The sequence below is a fragment of the Ochotona curzoniae genome, unplaced genomic scaffold (genome assembly GCF_017591425.1).
Source record: "Ochotona curzoniae isolate NIBS_2020 unplaced genomic scaffold, NIBS_Ocur_1.0 scaffold_4683, whole genome shotgun sequence".
NCBI classification, from domain to species: domain Eukaryota; kingdom Metazoa; phylum Chordata; class Mammalia; order Lagomorpha; family Ochotonidae; genus Ochotona; species Ochotona curzoniae.
The window spans coordinates 12,251,909-12,271,307 of record NW_024467121.1 but is presented as its reverse complement, the minus strand read 5'-3'; the positions used below and the strand labels follow the sequence as shown (position 1 = coordinate 12,271,307).

General features: G+C 37.2%; 1 protein-coding gene across 1 annotated transcript; it reads left to right on the top strand.

Moving 5' to 3' along the window:
• Window positions 1-651: 651 nt before the first annotated feature.
• On the top strand, window positions 652-14,388 carry LOC121148051 (prostaglandin-E(2) 9-reductase-like). Its single transcript, XM_040968035.1, has 9 exons — window positions 652-824; window positions 3,506-3,673; window positions 5,643-5,759; window positions 6,522-6,599; window positions 7,328-7,450; window positions 8,024-8,133; window positions 8,412-8,577; window positions 11,951-12,033; window positions 14,143-14,388. The coding sequence occupies exons 1-9, from the start codon at window positions 741-743 to the stop codon at window positions 14,183-14,185; spliced, it is 972 nt and encodes a 323-aa protein (XP_040823969.1). The 5' UTR covers window positions 652-740; the 3' UTR covers window positions 14,186-14,388.
• Window positions 14,389-19,399: the final 5,011 nt, after the last annotated feature.

Sequence of the window (19,399 nt, the reverse complement as noted above, 5' to 3'; positions counted from 1 at the left end):
TCTGAGGGGTGCAGTGCCTTCTTATGTTTCCCTCAATAATATGATGTCAGAGCCTAGAGCAGGCGAGGCAGAAGCTGCAGCTTGTTGTGACAGCAGCTTTGGAAGTGTGTCTGCGCTCCCTCCGCTGGAATGTAGATGTTCTGTGCAGCTTCCCCGGGCTTTGCTACCTCTTTGGAAGTTTGGCTTTTGTGGAGATAACTAATGGGTAGATAATCACTAGAACTTCCCACTCAGATAATACCTTGCTGTGACAGGCTCAGCTTTAAGTGCTGATGCTTCATTAAGGGCCAGTCTTGGAAATTTGTGCAATGATTAAACTTCTGTATGTATGTATTTGTGTGTACTACGAGACAGCTAATTGTTTAGAAACTGTGTTATTGGAATGGAATTCTCACAACAAAAATAAAACAAAGTCATAGATATCACATGTATTGTAGTCTAACAAAGTCATTTCTTCATTTGATCAACATTTTGCAACTTGTTTATGACACGTGAAAGAGTCTAAAGTGAACACTTTTCTAGATGTGCTTGTTTCTTTTTTTGTCTGTAACAACAAAAAAAATCTGATAAGAAGCAGTAAATTGTTTCCAAGTAACTGATTAAATGTGGAATACTGCTTTAAATTCACTCCTCCCAGCTGCTATAAAATAAGGGACAGGCAGCTGGGGCGCTGACTTCCGGCTGTTTCTGTGAACACAGCGCAAAGAAGCAGACTGCTCTTGGCCAGCAGAGTGAAAGCAATGGATTCCAAGTTTCAGCGTGTGGCACTAAGTGATGGTCGCTTCATTCCCGCACTGGGACTTGGCACCTATGCACCTGATGCGGTAATTAACTTCCTTTGTGCTTGATGGAACAAAAGAAGACAGACCCAGGATAGGAGTTTTGTGACTTAGATCTTGAAGTGCACAAGTTCCTGTGTGGTTGCCAATTTCATTTCATTCCTCAATTCCCTAGGCTAGAGTTATTTCATGCTGAAAGTTGAACTTGGAAACACTTTGTGCTGCCTGATAGTCAGATCCCCCGTGGGTGTGTCCGGAAACTTGTTTTGCTTCGTGTTTCAGTCTATTCACTTTGGTAAAGAGAGTCCATTGTAAGCTTACATATCTGGTATTCGAATGTAAGTGAAGCAATTTCTCTTCTTTTTTCTCAATTCAAGAAATATTTGCAACTCCCAATAAATAATGACACAGCAATCAGCAATAATCTGCTCAAGGGTTAGCACAGTACTGCACAGTAATTACTGCACTTGGGTAAAGTAGACTTCTCCTTCTGCTATAGTCTCACCTATGAGACGTTTGGCTGAATGAAAACACACTATTGTGTTAGGAACTAGTGTGAACTTGTTAGTAGCAAGATTTTAATTGTTGATTCATGGTAACGAATGCAAAACTCAGTGCAATATGGCATACAAACGTATTAAACAAAACTGAGCACCATAAAGCAGTTTCAGAACTGTTGTCCATTGATTACATAATTGTATGACTTTGGACTCAAATTTGAACTTTAGTTTATTCTTCTGTAAGACTGAAGGAAATGAATGAAGAGTATTGTGAAGACAAGTGTGAATAGCTACTTTTCAAAGTGAGATGACCGGAAGAAGAGGGAAGGATTAAGGGCACCAGGTGAAATCTTGGCCTTTGTTGTTGTTGTTGTTGTTGTTGTTGTTGTTGTTTTGCTTCATTGCCCTCAAAGCTATGACAATTGAGGTCCGGTGACAGGGGAGGACAGCAGGATCTAGTTTCTGCTTCATTGTTATTAGGTTGAATAATGTCAAACCATCCAATCAATGGAAAATAATTTGTTTCAATAAGCTGTTTGTCTGTAACAAATATTTTCATATCCTTATCTAATTTTGGAAAGCTAATGATTTGTTAATTTGTGCTGTTTATCCCTTGAGTAAAAGAAATGGCCTGTTTTTAGGGGATGTTGATGAATGGGATAAGCCTTACATGCCACAGTCAATTTCTCATGTGAAAATATATATCCTTTGAGTACACTTTTTAATTATTTAGAAGAGTTTGACGTTTTTAAACATTTATTTTACTTTTATTCGAAAGGAAGATATACAGAGAGGGGGAGAAACAGAGAGGAAGATCTTCCCTCTATTGCTTCACTCCCCAAGTGGCACTGAGTGACTGCAAAGGCTGGAGCTGCACCAATTTGAAGCCAGGAACCAAGAGCCTCTTCTGTGTCTCCTACGTGGGTGCTGGGTCCCAACTCTTTGGGCCATCCTGGTCTGCTTTCCAAGGCTGCAAGTAGGAAGCTGGACAGGAAGCAGTGTTGCTGGAATTGCAACCTGTTCCCATACAGAATCCTGACATATGCAAGGAGATTTTAGCCATGTCTGGCCCTGCATTTTGCGTGTGTGTGTGTGTGTGTGTGAGAAACAGTTACAGGAAGATAGGCAAGGACTGATGGAGCACTTTTATGTATTGGTATATTGCCCAAATGGCTACAGCAGCTAGAACTGGGTCACATTAAACCCAGGGCCTCTTCCTTCATTTGGGTCTTCCATGTGTTTGTAGGAATTCAAGAGCTTGGTTCATCTCATGCTGTTGGTTTAGGCACATTGTCAGAGAACTGGATCAGTAGTGGAGCCCAGCTATGCTACCAGGGAGCTGGATCAGAAGGAGTGAAGCTGGAATTCAAACTGATGTCCATATGGGATGCTAGTGTCCTAGGTGACAGCTTTACCTGCTGCAGCACGATTTGGTCTATTGGGTATACAGGTGTACGGTTATTGCATTGGTGAGAGGGAGGAGGGCTGACAGAAAGCCTCTAAAGAAAAGAATGAATGTAACAGTTACTGTTTATTTAACTGTCTGTTTTCGATCTTGCCCTGATTAGCCTCACATACTCCCCATCTTCTAGCTTATTCAGATGTGGTAGTAACAACGTGGCCTGTGGAAAGAGTAGTACATATACTTACCTGTTTTCCTTGAGGAACTGAAACATGTGCAGGTTAAAAGAGGATACAAACCAAGCAATCTCAATGAAAAAGCTGAGGAAAGGAGACTCTAAATCAAATTCCTTCTTTAGGGATATGTGTTAAAAAAAATATTCAAGTTCAATTTCTATGGTATAGAATGCATTCTCTTTATTTCACTGAGTGAAAACAGACAGAAGCTTACACAGCATTTTAAGAATATTTTATTTATTTTCTCACTGTTATCTTTTCTTTGTGAAGTTATTACATAAATTGCAACCACCATATGAATATTTTGCTGCATCCTTGTATTCCTCCATCACGTCAATATACCTGGCATAGTTCCTGAGGAACTTTAACACAAGTGATTTGCCCAGGGAGAGGAAATTCCTGAGCTAAACTATCTCCAATTGTTCTAATTAGGGAAGATACAGACAAACTGGTATGCTTGCATTTCCCAAAGAATACAGACTTATTCTAAGGCATGAGAAAAAATGATCATCGTGAAAGCCACTGATGATGTCTAAACTAATTCTAGTCACATTGACCTCCAAATATCATTTGTGACTGCTTTTCTAGGTTCCTAAGAGTGAGGCTGGCGATGCCACGAAAATAGCTATAGATATTGGATTCAGGCATGTTGATACTGCTTGTGCTTACCAAAATGAAAAGGAAGTCGGTCAGGCCATCCGAAGCAAGATTGCAGATGGCACTGTGAAGAGAGAAGACATATTCTTAACTTCAAAGGTACTGCATATTTGATGTGTAAGTGTGCTAAATAATGTAATTTATGGGTATGAGAATTACATGACTTCGTTGTTGAGAAGTTGATCTTACTTCCACACTCAAAAGATGCATTACCATGAAGCCCTTGCATTCTGTTACTACTAGTCTGTTTTCAATAAGATCATATTAAATTAAAATATATTAAAAAATAAAAGATATATGATATGATTTCATTAAAAGAGTGTTGAGACTTTTTTATTGCCTAGTATTTGATCTTTCCTTAGGAGAGTTCTACATTCTGAAGAAGTTAGAAAGTGGGTTCCCTAGCTGTGGGATGGGGTGTTCCTCATTAGCCTACTTATCCATTAGTTCACTCATTATATAGAGTACATCATCTCTGTTGCTTCCTAGTTGGGTTTTTTTCCCATTTAATACACCCACTCATGTAAATTAGATGTTAATATCCCCTGCAATATTAAATTGGAGCTTATGTCCTTCTTTAGCTTTATAAGCATTTTTAAATGAAAATGGATGCCCCAATGCTGCCTCTGTGTACTTCGGCCATAGTCATATTTTCTTGTTGAACAGATCCCTTGATCAGTCCATATTGACTTTCTCTGTCTCTGAGCGGTTGTCCTCTTACACTTTAGTTTGTCTGAGATAGATTTATCTTTTCCTGCTGTACTTACTTTCCTTCTGCATGGAATAACTTTTCCCATTCAGTCATTTTTATTGTCTTCATTTCTTAACTGGTACAGTTGTTTCTTGTACTCAGAATATAATTGAGTCTTGTTTTCTCATCCTTTCAGCCATATTATTCCTCCCCCTCCCCCCCCAGGGGAACTCAGCCTATTGACATTCAAGCTTATTGATAATTTCCTGGTCCTATCTTTTTTTATTTTTCCATAATATTTTGGGTTTTATGTTTGATTTTGTTTTGTTTTGCTTTTGATATTCTTTGCTTTTTCATTAGTAGATTTTCTATTTCACATTGTTTTATGATGTTGACTGTCTTACTCTGCTTCTGTTTCCTTAAGACTCATTTGTAGTGCTGGTTAGTCAGTAATAAATTCTTTAAATTTCAAAGACAATTTCTTGGAAGGTGTTTATTTTGCCTTCATTAATGAATGAACTTTTCCCTGGATAACATATTGTGAGTCAGCAGTTTTTTTTTTTTTTTTTTTAACTTAGACTGCATGCTCTCACTTGACCTGGCCATTAGCGCCTTGTTAAAATCTATCAGTCTCATGGGATTTCCTTTAAAAGTGATCTCATGTTTTTCTCTTACAATTTTAAAAATTTTTCAAGGAAAATATGTGTTTTCCTTTCAATGTTTGAGAATAATATGATGTGTTGATGATGTTTTCTGATTATTCCTGTTTGGGATTTTATGAGCTACATGTTTTAGATGTCCAAGACTTTCTAGAAATAAAGGAAGCTTTCTGATAATATGTAATTGATGAGGTTTATTTAGACATTCTTTTCCTCTATTATTTAAAGAATTTTGAAGATTCAGATAATGGCATTCCATAGATTAATGATATTTTTTTCACTTAAAATTTCTTTATTATCTCATACAATTTGAAAAAATTTCCTCATTAATATCATATATACTTTCTTTTGCTTTCCAAATTTGTTATTAAGGTTTTTTCATTGTGCTTTTTGCTTATTGAGTTTTTCATGTAAATTTGTTTGCTTCTTTCCAACATCATTAACTCTTTGACTTGCAAAATTTCACCAAACATGCTGAAAGAAATGACCATTACTATTAATTGGTGGCATACTTATTTCTGTTGTAATATCCACCATGGGTGTTAGGTGTACTATTATTATCTTCTGTTAGCACACAGGAAACCAAAGAAGAAGCAATAAGTGCTCTCTGTGTTCATTAATGTCTAATCATTAAAGGAAGGGTCAATATTAGATGAAGGAAACCAAGATATTTGGTTAATGTGTTCATTCAGCACAATTTCCTTTGTTTACCCTGAAGCTTTGGTGCACTTTCTTTCGACCAGAGCTGGTCCGGAAAGGTTTGGAAGAGTCACTGAAAAGACTTCAACTGGACTATATTGATCTGTACCTTATGCATTACCCAATAGGAATGAAGGTAGGCAGCTATCAAGATTAAATTTGTTCCACTTATCTGTTAATGTGACTATCATGTTAATGAAAGAAGAAAATGATACTGACATACTTGCAGAAGTTTAATGTATATAAGGTGAAGAAACACTCTCAAACTGGCTTAAGCAATATCATCTATTGTGTTATATAAATGGGGAGACCAAGCATGGATGATTTTCCATAGCCCTACCACAGTTTTATTACTTCTTTTCTGAGTCTTCTCACTTCTAAACTAATGTGTACTAACATTTGATAGTTGATCTGCATATTACAGTACTACAATTATTGTAAATAGAACACTGATTCTTCTTCTGTAGTACAATTGCATGTTGTTTTATGTGCATATTATAGCCTCCGTGAACATTGTAAATCATTGTTGCCTGAGATCAAGGTTATGTAAATTGATTTTAAAATTTTGTTTATTATTTATTTTTACAGTGAAAGAGATATAGATTTTCTCTAAAGATCAGAGTACACAAAGTAAGAGCAGTAAATGAAACACCGTTAGGAATTTGAAAATTGTATTTAGTACCACACACAAAATACATAATGCAAAGAAAGGAATCTGTCTGTAATCACGTTATTCACAACTTCATAAACACACAATGCAAATATGTGTCTGTGGAATGTTGCTTCTTATATTTCATTGAAGTTTACTGTTCTCACGTTAAATGCATCTGCGTGTATTGCTATGGTGTGCATATGTGAAATTGATTGTATAGTTAAAAATGACTGCTTTCTATTCTAGCCTGGGGAGGAAATATTCCCTGCTGATGAAAAAGGAAAAATAATAGTTGAGTCTGTGGATATCTGTGCCACTTGGGAGGTAAGTATTTGGAAGAATTAGTAAAAAGAAAGCAGAAAGAGTTGACATCAGGTGACTTAAACTTAAAAGAATAGATCATACATACTATTAAGAATTAGTGTGCTATAATGAGAAATAAGGTAAAACTAAGATACCACAGAGAAAAATGGAGATGAAATTGAAAAAAAGTTTCCTCTAGATGAAACAGGAATTTGTTTTACTTTTTAAAAGATTGTTTTATTTACTTTAAAGTCAGAGTTACAGATTAAAAGAGACAAAGAGAAAGAGAGGGAGAAAGTTTTTTCATCCACTGGTTCATTCCGCTACAGCTATAGCTGCTGTGGACAGGGCCTGCCCAAAGCCAGGAGCCAGGAGCCAGGAGCCAGGAGCCAGGATGCTTCACTGGGTCTTTCATGTGGATGCAGGGACCAAGAAGTTGAGTGATCTCCTACTGCCCTCACAGCCACATCAGGAGGGGATTGAAGGTGCAGCAACCAGAGTCAACCTGTGTCCATGTAGAATACCAGAACCAAGGCAGAAGCTCAACTGACGCTACCACAGTGTTCACCTTAGGGATTTTTCTTAATGTGATCATCCCCCTATCCCAAGTTTTTACTTAGTTTTCTCTTTCATCAGCCCATTAGCTTCATTATAATCTTTTGATGGCGCTTTTTAAAAAAACATATCACCTTGCCTTTGTATTACTCTAGCCAATTATGGAAATATTGTTTCACAATCTTTCCTCTCAGGTTTTGGAAAAGTGCAAGGATGCAGGACTAGTCAAGTCTATTGGTGTATCTAACTTCAACCGCAGGCAGTTGGAGAAGATTCTGAATAAGCCAGGTCTTAAGTACAAGCCTGTGTGCAACCAGGTGAGGACTCGCCATCTCCTATCCTGTTGCCCTTTATTCCCTTGTTTCTGTACCCGCGGCAGGAGTCCATTTACCCTCCACTCCTAACCCACATATACTTTGGAAGAGAGATTCTATAGGCAAATCTGCAGTTTGTTTAGGAGCAAGTACTGCCATGCATTGTCTCTGTGCTTGGTAATGTCTTACCAAGCAGTGAGAAGATTTTAGTGCCGATATATGTGTAATAATAAGGGATGCAAAGATGATCAAGGAAGGTTACAGTCAACATCAAGCTCTCTCTCTCTCTCTTACTCTCATTCTCTCTTTCACCCTATTTATTTCTCAATCTCTCTTTCTCTATATATGCCTTTCAAATTATATACACAAATAAGTCTTTAAAGCAAAGTTAAGAATTCTTATATGACAACATGTTTGTTTCGATTTTGCATTTTATTTCTAATCTTTGCTTTTGTTTTAAACTTTTTATTAACATCAGGAGAACAAATTCCATGCATTTCACTTTTTATAGTTCCTCTTTATTTTAATATTAGTGTTGCAGATGCTCTGAGACCTTTCTATCCGTTTTCTCTACAGGTAGAATGTCACCCCTATCTCAACCAGAGAAAACTGCTGGATTTCTGCAAGTCCAAAGACGTTGTTCTGGTGGCTTATTGTGCTCTGGGATCAAGTCGAGATCCAAAATGGTAAACCAAACCAACCAACCAACAAACAAACCCAGAAATCTTATGTGAAAGAGCACTATTAATTTAACACTATTGACATACAACAGTTAGATTTATACTCGCTTGGCTCAAGGAGAGGGAATAATATGTGCTTGTAGCAATGACTCAGATGATACTGGAGCAGCTGCTCAGGGCCCCACTATTCAGAAGCACTACTCCAGAGTGTGTCCCCGGTTTATTTGTCAAACCTCTAAAAAATTGAATACTCATTAGTTAAGTCTTTCTACCTTCCATTTAAGGGTGGACCAGAGCTCCCCAGTTCTCTTGGAAGATCCAGTGATTTGTTCCTTGGCCAAAAAACACAAGCGAAGTCCAGCGCTGATTGCCCTTCGCTACCAGTTGCAACGTGGAGTTGTGGTCCTGGCCAAGAGCTTCATTGAGAGAGAGCTCAAGGAGAATATTCAGGTGATGAACACGTGGGAGGGGAGGAATGTAAGATCCTAAAATAGTGCCCTTCACATCTGTTCTTTCAAGATGTGAAGTCATCTTTGGACCTAATATTCATTCAGTCATTCAAGGTTTCTTTCTGTTTATTTTTGAGAAATAATGCATAGAAATAAATATGAATTAATAGAACACAAAGAATCAATATGCAGCATTGACTTGTCTATTTACTGTTTAGATATATGTAAAACACTTCTTCATTTTTGAAATTAGGGCATTTTATTATGGAGCTTTTTGTGTATATTTTTACAAACTTAAAATTCATGTAGTATAATACTTCTAAGATTTTTTCACTTTGTTTTTTTTTTAATGTAGTATAGTATGTATTCATTTTTGGTCCATTTGAATAGATTGATTGTGTTTCTGTTTCGAAGTAAGACTCCATTATTTTACCATTAGCTATTACAGTTGTTGAAAAAAAAACACCCTTCACACGTGTAAATGAGGTAGTTTTCTTCTAAGTTGTGTGCGTTTCCTCAGCCCTTCTCTATATAGTTTCTCATCCCCGACTCTGGTACCTCAGCCTTACCTCACTATATAGCACACTCCAAAAGCAATGATTGGAAACAGGCAAAACTTTCTCAAATAATTACTGAAAATAATTACTTCTGGCAAATTCTATGACCATAATACAGACTAGGCCACACTGAAGTCATAGGGTAATAGATAATGGATCCAAAAAGTCATAGGGCCTAAATGAGTGAAGTATTGGGGAATATTTTTTCTAATTCATCTACTACATTTACATATACTGGTCTTTACTTTTTTATTGAGATTCAGTTGTTAAAATATGTTCTTGCATCTGGCATCTGGTGGAGCAAGTTAAGTTATTGCTTGCAACACCAGTATTGAACATAGAAGCAGATTTGAATTCCTTGGAGAAGCCGTTTTACTTCTTATCCAGCTCCCTTCTAAAACGCCAAAAAGAGAAATAGAGGATGGCCTAACTAGTTGGTCCGCTCTCATCCACATGTGCACTGTGATAGAACCGTCTGGCTCATAACCTCAGCTTCACCAAGCCCTGGCCATTGTGGCTGTTTGTGGAATGAACTAGCAGATGGAAGACTGATTCATTCTCTCTCTCTCTCTGGCCTTGTATTTCAAATTAACAAAAATTAGAAACTTGAAAAAAACTATTCTCACAGATCCTTTCTGTGTTTTTTTTTTCTCTTCACAATGTATTTTCATGATCAAAAATTCCTACATTTGCTGAATGCTTGCATGTTAGTGACTGACACATGTCATATTTCTCTATATGGAGAAAATTATATTATTTCGCATTACATGTGAAATGATTATCTTCTTTATTCCTAAATTAGGTTATTAATACAAATGATGTGTCTGGCAATACTGTGTTAAATCCTTATAAGAATACATTGACATGCATATGTGCTTTAATATTAAGTAAAAGGATTTGAGCCACTCTTGAGATGCCCATTATCCGTACTCAAATGCCTGGATTTGAGCTCCAGTCAACCTTTTGATCCAGTTGGTGTTTGTACACTCTGTGGGAAGCAACAAATCATTCCCCAAGTTCTTGGTTTCATGCAACCCTTGTGAGTGATCCAGATTGACCCCGGGCCCCTAGATTCTGCATTTCTCAGCATCAATTCTTACAGATATTTGGCAAGTGAACTGGTAAATAAGGATTCTCTGTCTTTCACTTATTCTGCAATAGCATCTGTGTAATATTTTTACACAACAAAGATTACTCACCCTCAAATGCCATGTGTTCATACATTCCTCTCTTCAATGGATTGTTTTCTTTTCTACAATGTCTTCATGTCATTGGAAAATAAACTTGTTTCCAGTAAGATAACACATTTACTAACTCCTCATATTCAAAAAAATCTTGGTTGCTCTTTACTAAATCATCTTTTATATAAAATTTATAATCACTTTTCGATTTTCATATAGAATACTATATTTAATACTATATTTAAGCAGTTGCTTGATATTTTGTGGATACTCTCCATTAATTTCAAGAAAAATTTTAAAACACTTGTTTTCTTTTTCAAACTGGCAATGTTTTCTTTTCTTTCTCTACATAATTGTGGGGTATAAACTTTACTGAATTATGTCACATTTCTAAGTTTGCCTTTAGTTTCTTCTAGGTCTTGTAAATAAATAATTCTATCCTCTTTAAATAGTTTCAGCTATTTTTCACATCTGATATTGAGATCTCCTTTTGTATTGTTGTGAGACTCTAATATACTATATTGAGTAGTGCTCTTTTATTTATTATTCATCTAGTGGTTATTTTTTAAGATTCTTAGATATTTATTTCATAGGCAGAGCTACAGAAAAAGAGTGAGTAACAGAGAGAGAGAGAGAGAGAGAGAGAGAGAGAGAGAGAGAAAGAAAGATGGCTAGTTTAATTCTTCAATCCCTAAATGATTGAAATGGATGGCAGTGAAACAGGCCAAAGCCAGTAGCCTAAAAAAACATCTGGAACAGCCACACAGGTGGAGAGGCCCAAGCACTTAGGCCATCCTGTCCTAATTTTCAAGGAACATTTCCAGGGGCCTGGACCAGAATTATAACAGCTGGGTTTCTAACTGTTGTCCATATGGGATGACTGATGAGATTACAGGTGATAGATTCATCCTCTGTGCCAAAATGCCTACTTCACACTCAGTGTTTATTTTTCATTATCAATATAAAGAGAACACATTTCATCTGTTTCATTATACAATTGTAAGAGCATAATGATACTTCCCTCCTTGATTCCAGCCTTCTCTCCCTCTTTCCTCCTTTTTTATTAGTTTTTCTTTGAACTTTGTACAATAATTTTCTTGGATTGTATTTTATAAGCATGAACTTTTATATTCAGTTTTTTTTAAAAGTCTATGTTTTAGCTACCACAAACCAGAGAAGCATGTAATATTTGTGTTGTTACGGTCTGGCTAATTTCACTAAGCATAATGTTATCCTGTTAGTTCCACTTTGATGGAAAACACAAGATTTCTTTCTTAGTTATGGCTGCATAGTATCATATTGAGTATTAAAACATGCAGTGATCAGTTGATGGATATCTGGGTAGATTTCATATCTGACTATTGTGAATTGAGCTACAATAACAGTAAGGTACTGCTGATTTCATTTTCTTTGGACAGACCCCAGAATTGGGATGGTTGGGTCAGTGGTTGACATATTTTCAGATAGCTGAGGAGTCTCTATACTGTCCTCCATAATGATCATTCAAGTTAACATTCTCACAAACATTAAAAATATGTTGATGGATGTTTGGCTTGATGCCTCAAATTATTTGAGATTTTCCCAGATTGATAAATATTCACCATAAAAGTAATAACATATTATACTTCTCAAACAGGTATTTGACTTTCAGTTGTCTTCAGAAGACATGAATGCTCTAGAAGGCTTGGACAAAAATCTTCGATACGCTCCTGCTGATTTGTAAGTGTTTTTGGTAAACACATTACATTCGTTTATTTTCTGAGGTGAAATATGGGATATCTACTAACCCATATTTTCCTATTGTCTGTGTAAACGAAGTATGGAAACCAATGGTGATGCCTAATTCAGCATTTGTAAAATGATATTATCTTACTCTTCCAGCAAAGTTTCTCACTCATTCTTTTGAATTACTCAGTTCTTACCAGTTATGTTATTTCCAACTGCCATGTTGTTTTAGGCAATCCCTTTCTTTCATCTGCATGTCTCCCTCAGTCTTAAGCCATTAAGAAAATTAACCTTGCAAGATTTTACATTAAGATTTATTACTAAACAATATCACTATCTTTAATACCAAAATTCACTGGTATGAATTATTGCTTTGTTTGTGGTAGACTTTGTGCAAAATAATTTCAAATAGCTTCTACTGTAAAATGTACCAATGGGCTTCTACCTATGTTAGTAGATTTATTTGCCATCACTCTCTTCCCCAACTTAAATATTTAAGAATGAAGGAATTAAATGAAGTTTCAACTATATTTTTAGAACAAATCAGTATTAATTCTAGAAGTTACAAAAGTTTATTCACAGAAACAATTTCCTGAGGAAAGAAAACAGATGAATGTGCACTACGTCAACAAAATAGAACTATTTTATAGATAAATTTTAATGGTGACATCATAAGTTAACACCCGCTGTTACTCAGGTATCTTTGGTGATGCCAAGAGTTCCAAAATGTTGATTACTGTCAACGATCTTTAAGTGTTAATATTATTTTAAAGAAAACTTCATGAATAGATCAAGATAACTATTATTTAAGACAAGACTGCTTCACAAAATAGCACTTTACATTCAGAAAAATCTTTGTAACATTTCTGTTTTCTTTAACATAAATATATAACTAATGAAAAGTGTAGACAGCAATACATATGCAAAACTTTTAAAATTCATCTTGGGAAGCGATACGGAGAAATGTTCTCTATATGAACTTGTCCCTTAGATCCTTGAAAATTCATGTTTTAATAGTTTGAAACTCTGCCTTTATTTTCAGCGTTTGTTTATTACAGACTCTTCCTAAATTTTTCTTCAGAGTAGTTGGCCAGAAAAAGTCAATGGAAATATAAGATTATGATATCAGTGCAAAGGTTGAAGCTGTAAGCATAGGCTTCCCACTAAAGGAGAATGCAGTAAAAAAATCCCATAGTAGAAGAGAATTTATAGTCAATAAAACCTTTGCTCTCTTTTTGTCTTATAAGGCTACAGAAGCTCAGCAAAATGTACTACAAATGTGGTTTTCAAGCATTAAAACTTTATTCTACCCATGGGGTTTCTAAATTGTGATGCAAATAAATTTGATAATGTATAAAAGAGATTAGTGTAATACAAAATTGTGTGTATTCAAAATTGATAGAAGAGTAATAAATGCTAATGTTTGATTATAATAGAGTAAAATGAGGACTGCCATAGACAGTGCAAATATAAAGTGGTAAATGGTGATCAATTCCCACTAGCTTCAAAACATATTGATTGTTATCACTTGTTATCTTCCCTAGTTAGGAAAATATAAAAATACATCACTTATACAGGAAATGTTTAGAGTGGACTCTTATAAATGAGATTAAGTTTACAACACAGCATGCTATGCCAAGTATGATGGGCAATGTAGTGCATAGATAATTGTAGACGTCATAAAATTATCTCCAATTCCTACTAGTAACTTATGCACCCTATTTTGTTTTACCATTGACAAGTACATGGATATGTTCTTGTTCAAAAGCAGTCAAAATACATCTGTTATCCTTGAGAATATGATATGAGACACTATCAGGTGTTGGTTTGCATAATGACAAACGCAGTTAAGTGAAAGGAATAATTTTTGAATTCTTACTCTGCAAGTTCTGTAGGTTTAGGTAAAGAAATATAATTTGAAAAACAATGAGTATAATTAAATACATTTAACATAAATTCTTGGTCATAAATATGTCAGATTTTAAAGCCAGAAAGTAAACAAACTTACTACATTTTTTTCTAATGGATGCTCAATAAAATCACAGCTTTAGTTTTCTAGAAATGTGATAATTTAATTTACATTGCACACTATTTTTTTTTTAGCTCTATGGGACATCCAGATTACCCATTTGATGATGAATATTAAAACCGAGGCTGTTTTCACGGTTTCTACTACAAGTTCCTGCAAGTGGACCACAGTACAGGGAACATCTCATATGCTGCTGACAGGGCACCAATCTTTTGCTTAATTGATCTACCCTGTTTAGAGTTGGAGCTCTCACATTGTCCTGTATCCGAGGACATGGAATTTAAAAACTTATTAAAGATTTTTACCTACCACTGATTATACTGGTTGTCTACTTTGTTTCATGCTCACCTCTTTGTCACTTGAACTGATTTTCCTAAACATTTGGAGAGATGACAACAGATACTGAATTTGTGGTGTACAATTATAGGCAGTCCACAGATGCTTCTGGGATACAGAATAGGAAGACTCGTCAGCATGTAGACCAGTTAGCAAAGATGTTTCAGTGGTCTTTGCTTCTCCACTGCTTCTGGGAAGAAGAAAACTCATTATGTAAAGCACAATACTGCAAGGACAATCAATAGTCTAAGAGCTCAATTCCAGCAGCTTCTGGATCAGAGTTGCAGATACTAGGGTTTGTATCTTTTGTGGTCATTAAGTCACAGTTGGTAAAGAGTCTAGGGCATTTAACCAGAAAGAATGATTAGGTCAAGGAGACCAAGGGGCAGGGGTTCTGGCAGGAACCGACAGTACTCTGGTCAGGTCAAGGAAGCACCACCCAAAGGTGCATCCCAAAATAGGATGTGGGGTGGGCCAAGCTGCAACTGGAAGGAGGTGTACCAGACAGGACCGAATAAACCTTAACTCACAAGGAAGTACTGAAATCAGGTTGGAGCACAGGTCATACTGAGCTAGACTCTTATACCAACTGGTCTGCATGAGCCAGGGATATTAGGCCACAGCATCAAAGGCAAAGGCTTAGACAGGTGAGGGGCTAAGCCAACTGGGTCAGAGCAACAACTGACATGCACAAAATCTAATGCTAGGAATAAGCCTGGTTGGAGAGCTATGGGATACACACATGTTGGGTTGGAGTTCCCACTAGTGAGTGTGGGGGCTGGACTGGGGGATGAATTCTAGTCTGAATATGACGGCAGTCTCCCTTGGCACAAGTGTGAACTGGGGTGGGCTGGGAACACCCAACTGGGCTAGACTCCAGCAACATCTGGTGCTCTGGAAAACCAGGGTAGATGTAGGACGGACTAGGCTAGATCTCTACCCCTAATGAGTCATGTGTGAGCAGTGTCCGGGTATTGACAAGCCATGGCTGGGCTGAAACATCCAACAGATAGAACCGGAATGAGTTGAAGGTCAATCAGGAGAGGCCACTGTTACTGCCAGGACAGGAGGTGGACTAAGTAGGACTGGCCCATAGACCCACCGGTATGCATAAGATCTGGCATTAGGGAGAGAATCTGATGGAAGAGCTTGGGAAAATCCTCTATCGGGACACAGTCCCTGCAGGTTAGCACAAGAACCATGATAGGGAGCAACCCAGACCAGGCCAGAGAAAGATTCCCACTGGCATACATTTGGCATAGGTCGGGGGCAAACCAGGCTGAATCAGTTCACATCTCTCGCAGGTGAATCCAAGCACCAGAACAGTGTGGGTCGGGCCAGGTATGGTCGCAACACATACCAGTGCACATTATGGATGGGATTGGATGACTGCTGGACTGGACAAGGCTGTAACCCTCACCAGCATCAGCTGGAATTGGGGATGGGCCGGGCCGGACCAGGCTACAATACCCACTAGCAAATACCAAGGTGAGGTGGGCCATACCAGACTTGGCCGCAGTGCCTAACTAGCACACGTGAGAATCAGGGAAGGAGGGGGTAAAGCTGGGTAAGAGGAATGTGGAGGACTCTTCCTGCTCGACAGCCACTCCCACTAGAGAGTGTGAGTGGGATGGGAGCAGACCAGACCAGGCAAGGCTACAATACCTGTGGGCCTCATGTGAACACGATCAGGGAAAAGCCAGGCTGGGATGACTGTTCCTACTGGTGCAAGCATAAATTAGAGTGGATGAGGGTTGGTTGGGCTTAGCTGCAACATCACCTTGCAGAGGCTGGCACTGGGGGCTAATTCTGTCAAGTTAAATTCCAGAACCACCTGAAGAGTTCATAATCTGGGAGTGGTCTAGAAGGGAAATAATGGGCACCTCCCTCTTGGGTTACCGCTCCCACTGAAGAGCATGAAAACTAGGACTAGAGCAGGGGTGGATAGACAGAACAGCACCTGTCAGTATGTGTGTGGGCTGGATGGCAGGGCTGGTTGGGTTGAACTAGGCTTCAATACTCATTGACATGTATGAGAGCTAAATGGGATGTGGGACAAACTGAACACATTTGTGGTATATACTGGCAAGCATGGGGACCAGGATAGGGGGCAGGCCTGGTGGAGGTTATGGGGAGTCACCCCGACTAGGCCACAGCTCCCACTTGTTTGCGTGAAGGCTGAATATGAAGTGCATAGGATCCGGCTCGACTACAACATCCATTGGTTCGCATGGAAGACAGGGCTGGGAACAGAACTGACCCAGCAATTGCAACCACCAACATGCACATAAGTTGACTGGGGCAACAGACTGTGCTGGACCCTGTACTGGCTAGCACACACAAGAATCAGGTCTGGGATCACCTCAGAAGAAGTTTCTTTGGGCATCCTTCCAACTGAACTGCTTATCTCAGAACCCCAATCATGAAGAAACTATGTCACCCAGTGGATTCTGAAGAGATTTCATTGTGCTTGGAATGGCAAAATTGGCAGCAATTCACAACTCTTGAACTATCAAAACTGCATGAGGAAGACCCTCAGAGCATGCTCCACATTGGGGACCTGGGATGGGTGAGACTCTGGGTGGGTCTTCTCCCTTTATCGCTCCCCTTACTCCAGAAACAGAAAAAAATAAAATAGTATTAATGTGGAAACAATGGGCGTACCCACTTTCCTGTAGCCCTTGACACTTTGTGCCCTAATCAACCATGTAAAGATTATCAAAATTTAAAAATGTATGTAAATTATAAAAAAATCTTTAAAAATGGATAAAAATGCAAGACATTGGGAAATACATGAAGGAAAGTATATGAAAAACATCCAAAACATTGACATAGGCATTCTTTACGGTGAAAGCTCCAATGTGCAGACAACAAAAATTAATATTCTCCAAGAGTATGATTGATTATCATACATTAAAAATATCATATTCTGATATTTTCTGACTTCTGAGTTCTGAGTTCTCACACTGCATGATGTAACTTCAACTATCAAATTACTTATAGATAAGGGAACTGACTTATCAAAGTTCACCTGAAACAGATTTTTCTGCCTCATTGCTGTCTCTGATTGCCACAAAGTTATTTGCAGTTTGGGACCTTTGCTCACATTTTTTCCCTAGCTAATCCTGTAATCCAACAGCAGATTACTGTAGACAGAGAATTTTGGATGTTCACTACAGGAGAAATTTTCATGGGTTACTTTGGCTTTAATTAGGAATGGAGTAAGCACTAAAAATTAACATATCATTGGACCTCTAGCTTCCTATCTTTTAAATTTTTTTTGTCATATTTCCCAACTGTAAGCACACATATTGACTGCCACAGTCATGCAACAGAGCAGCTACAGTATGTTTTACATTTGGCATAATTCTTGGTGTAGCTCCTGTCTTGTTTCAATAGTACCCACACCAAAGTATAAAGAACTTTATGACAGCCACCAACTTGGATGTTGCAAGAACCATTTCATTGCTAGTATGGTGGTTGTATTGTATTTTATGACGTCAATGATTTCCTGGAATTGATAGTGAGCTGGCCTGGCCTCATTGATCTCAATGACACAGAACTAAATTAATGCAAGTGAGGTCATAATCAGGCAAGCTAGGATGCCAATGCACACATCTATAACACACTTTCTGAGTACTGAAACTTTAGAAATGTATCTGACTATTTTCTTCTAGAATTGATTCTTCTTGTCTTCATGAATATTAAAATAACCTATTATTTTTGGTGAAATAAAATCCCTTAAGATTAATAGACGTGACTTTAGAGGAGCAAGGGGGAGCAAGGGGGAATCTCTATTCATCATCTAAGTTGTGAGGCCTAATGTCACATGTTCAAAATTTGCCAATGAAGAAAAACAAATACCAGATATAAATACATAGTATTACAGTGAAGTTTTCTTAATTGGTGTGTTTTGTGTCTCATCTGGAGTAACATGTTGCTTTCGTGTTTCTTTCAGAAGATGATGATCAATATTTTGTAACCAAGAGACATATCTTAGAAAAAGATAGTTTTCAATAGGACAGAGTTTCCATAGATTACATTCTTACAAAGAGACAAAAGTGTTACATTACTGACTTTTTTATGTCCTCCAAGAGAAATAATAACATTTTAAAGTAAAGTCTTTGAAAACTACTTTCAAATTATTATTATGAAATTACCATAATCAGACTAACTTTAATTATTTGTTCATCATTCTTATTTATTATAAAATTAGTTTATCAAGATAATAACTGCATTTTTCATCCTGTAAAATATAATGTGCTTATCTAGGGCTACACTGTAACAAAGCTTAATCATGAGGATTATATATCTTCATGAAACCTGCAATTTCTTCATTATAAGACACTAAAAATATACAAATTTTAAATATCAAAAAGTTACTTTCAGAAAACAGAGGGAATTAACCCAATTTAATATGTTATTTATCTTTTATATGAATTTGAGGCCTATCTACAGCTGCTTTCAGATATTTTGTGTTTATATTTAAATGTCTAATTATATTTTTTAGGTATTTTAAAAGATCAGATATAATTAGTTGTAATTTACCTGTAATTTAATTTGAAAAATTAATACAGAGTTGATATTCAGGGAGCATTAATCAACCAATTGTTTCTTCAAGTTCCTGGACAAATAGATCCCAGCAAGATCACTCCGATTCCCTGCTTATACAAGTACACACTGTGTTTTACTTTAATCTAACTCATGGATAAATATAAGCAAAGTTTCCCTCTGATCAGCATGGTATAAAATATAAAATGACCATTTGTCATTATTTACAAAGTGAATATCATTTCACATACCTCCTCGTAGGCCTCCCTGAATTTGCCACCTGACCTTTCATCCAAACTGGTTCCCTGAGCATATTCTTGGTCAGCTCGCTTGTAAAGATACTCCATTGCTTATTTTCTTGCAGTCCTCACATCTGTGCTGTTGGTTGGGAAACCCCGGGCTGTTGCTCGTTTTTGAAATACGTGCTTCTTTCAGACTAAACGC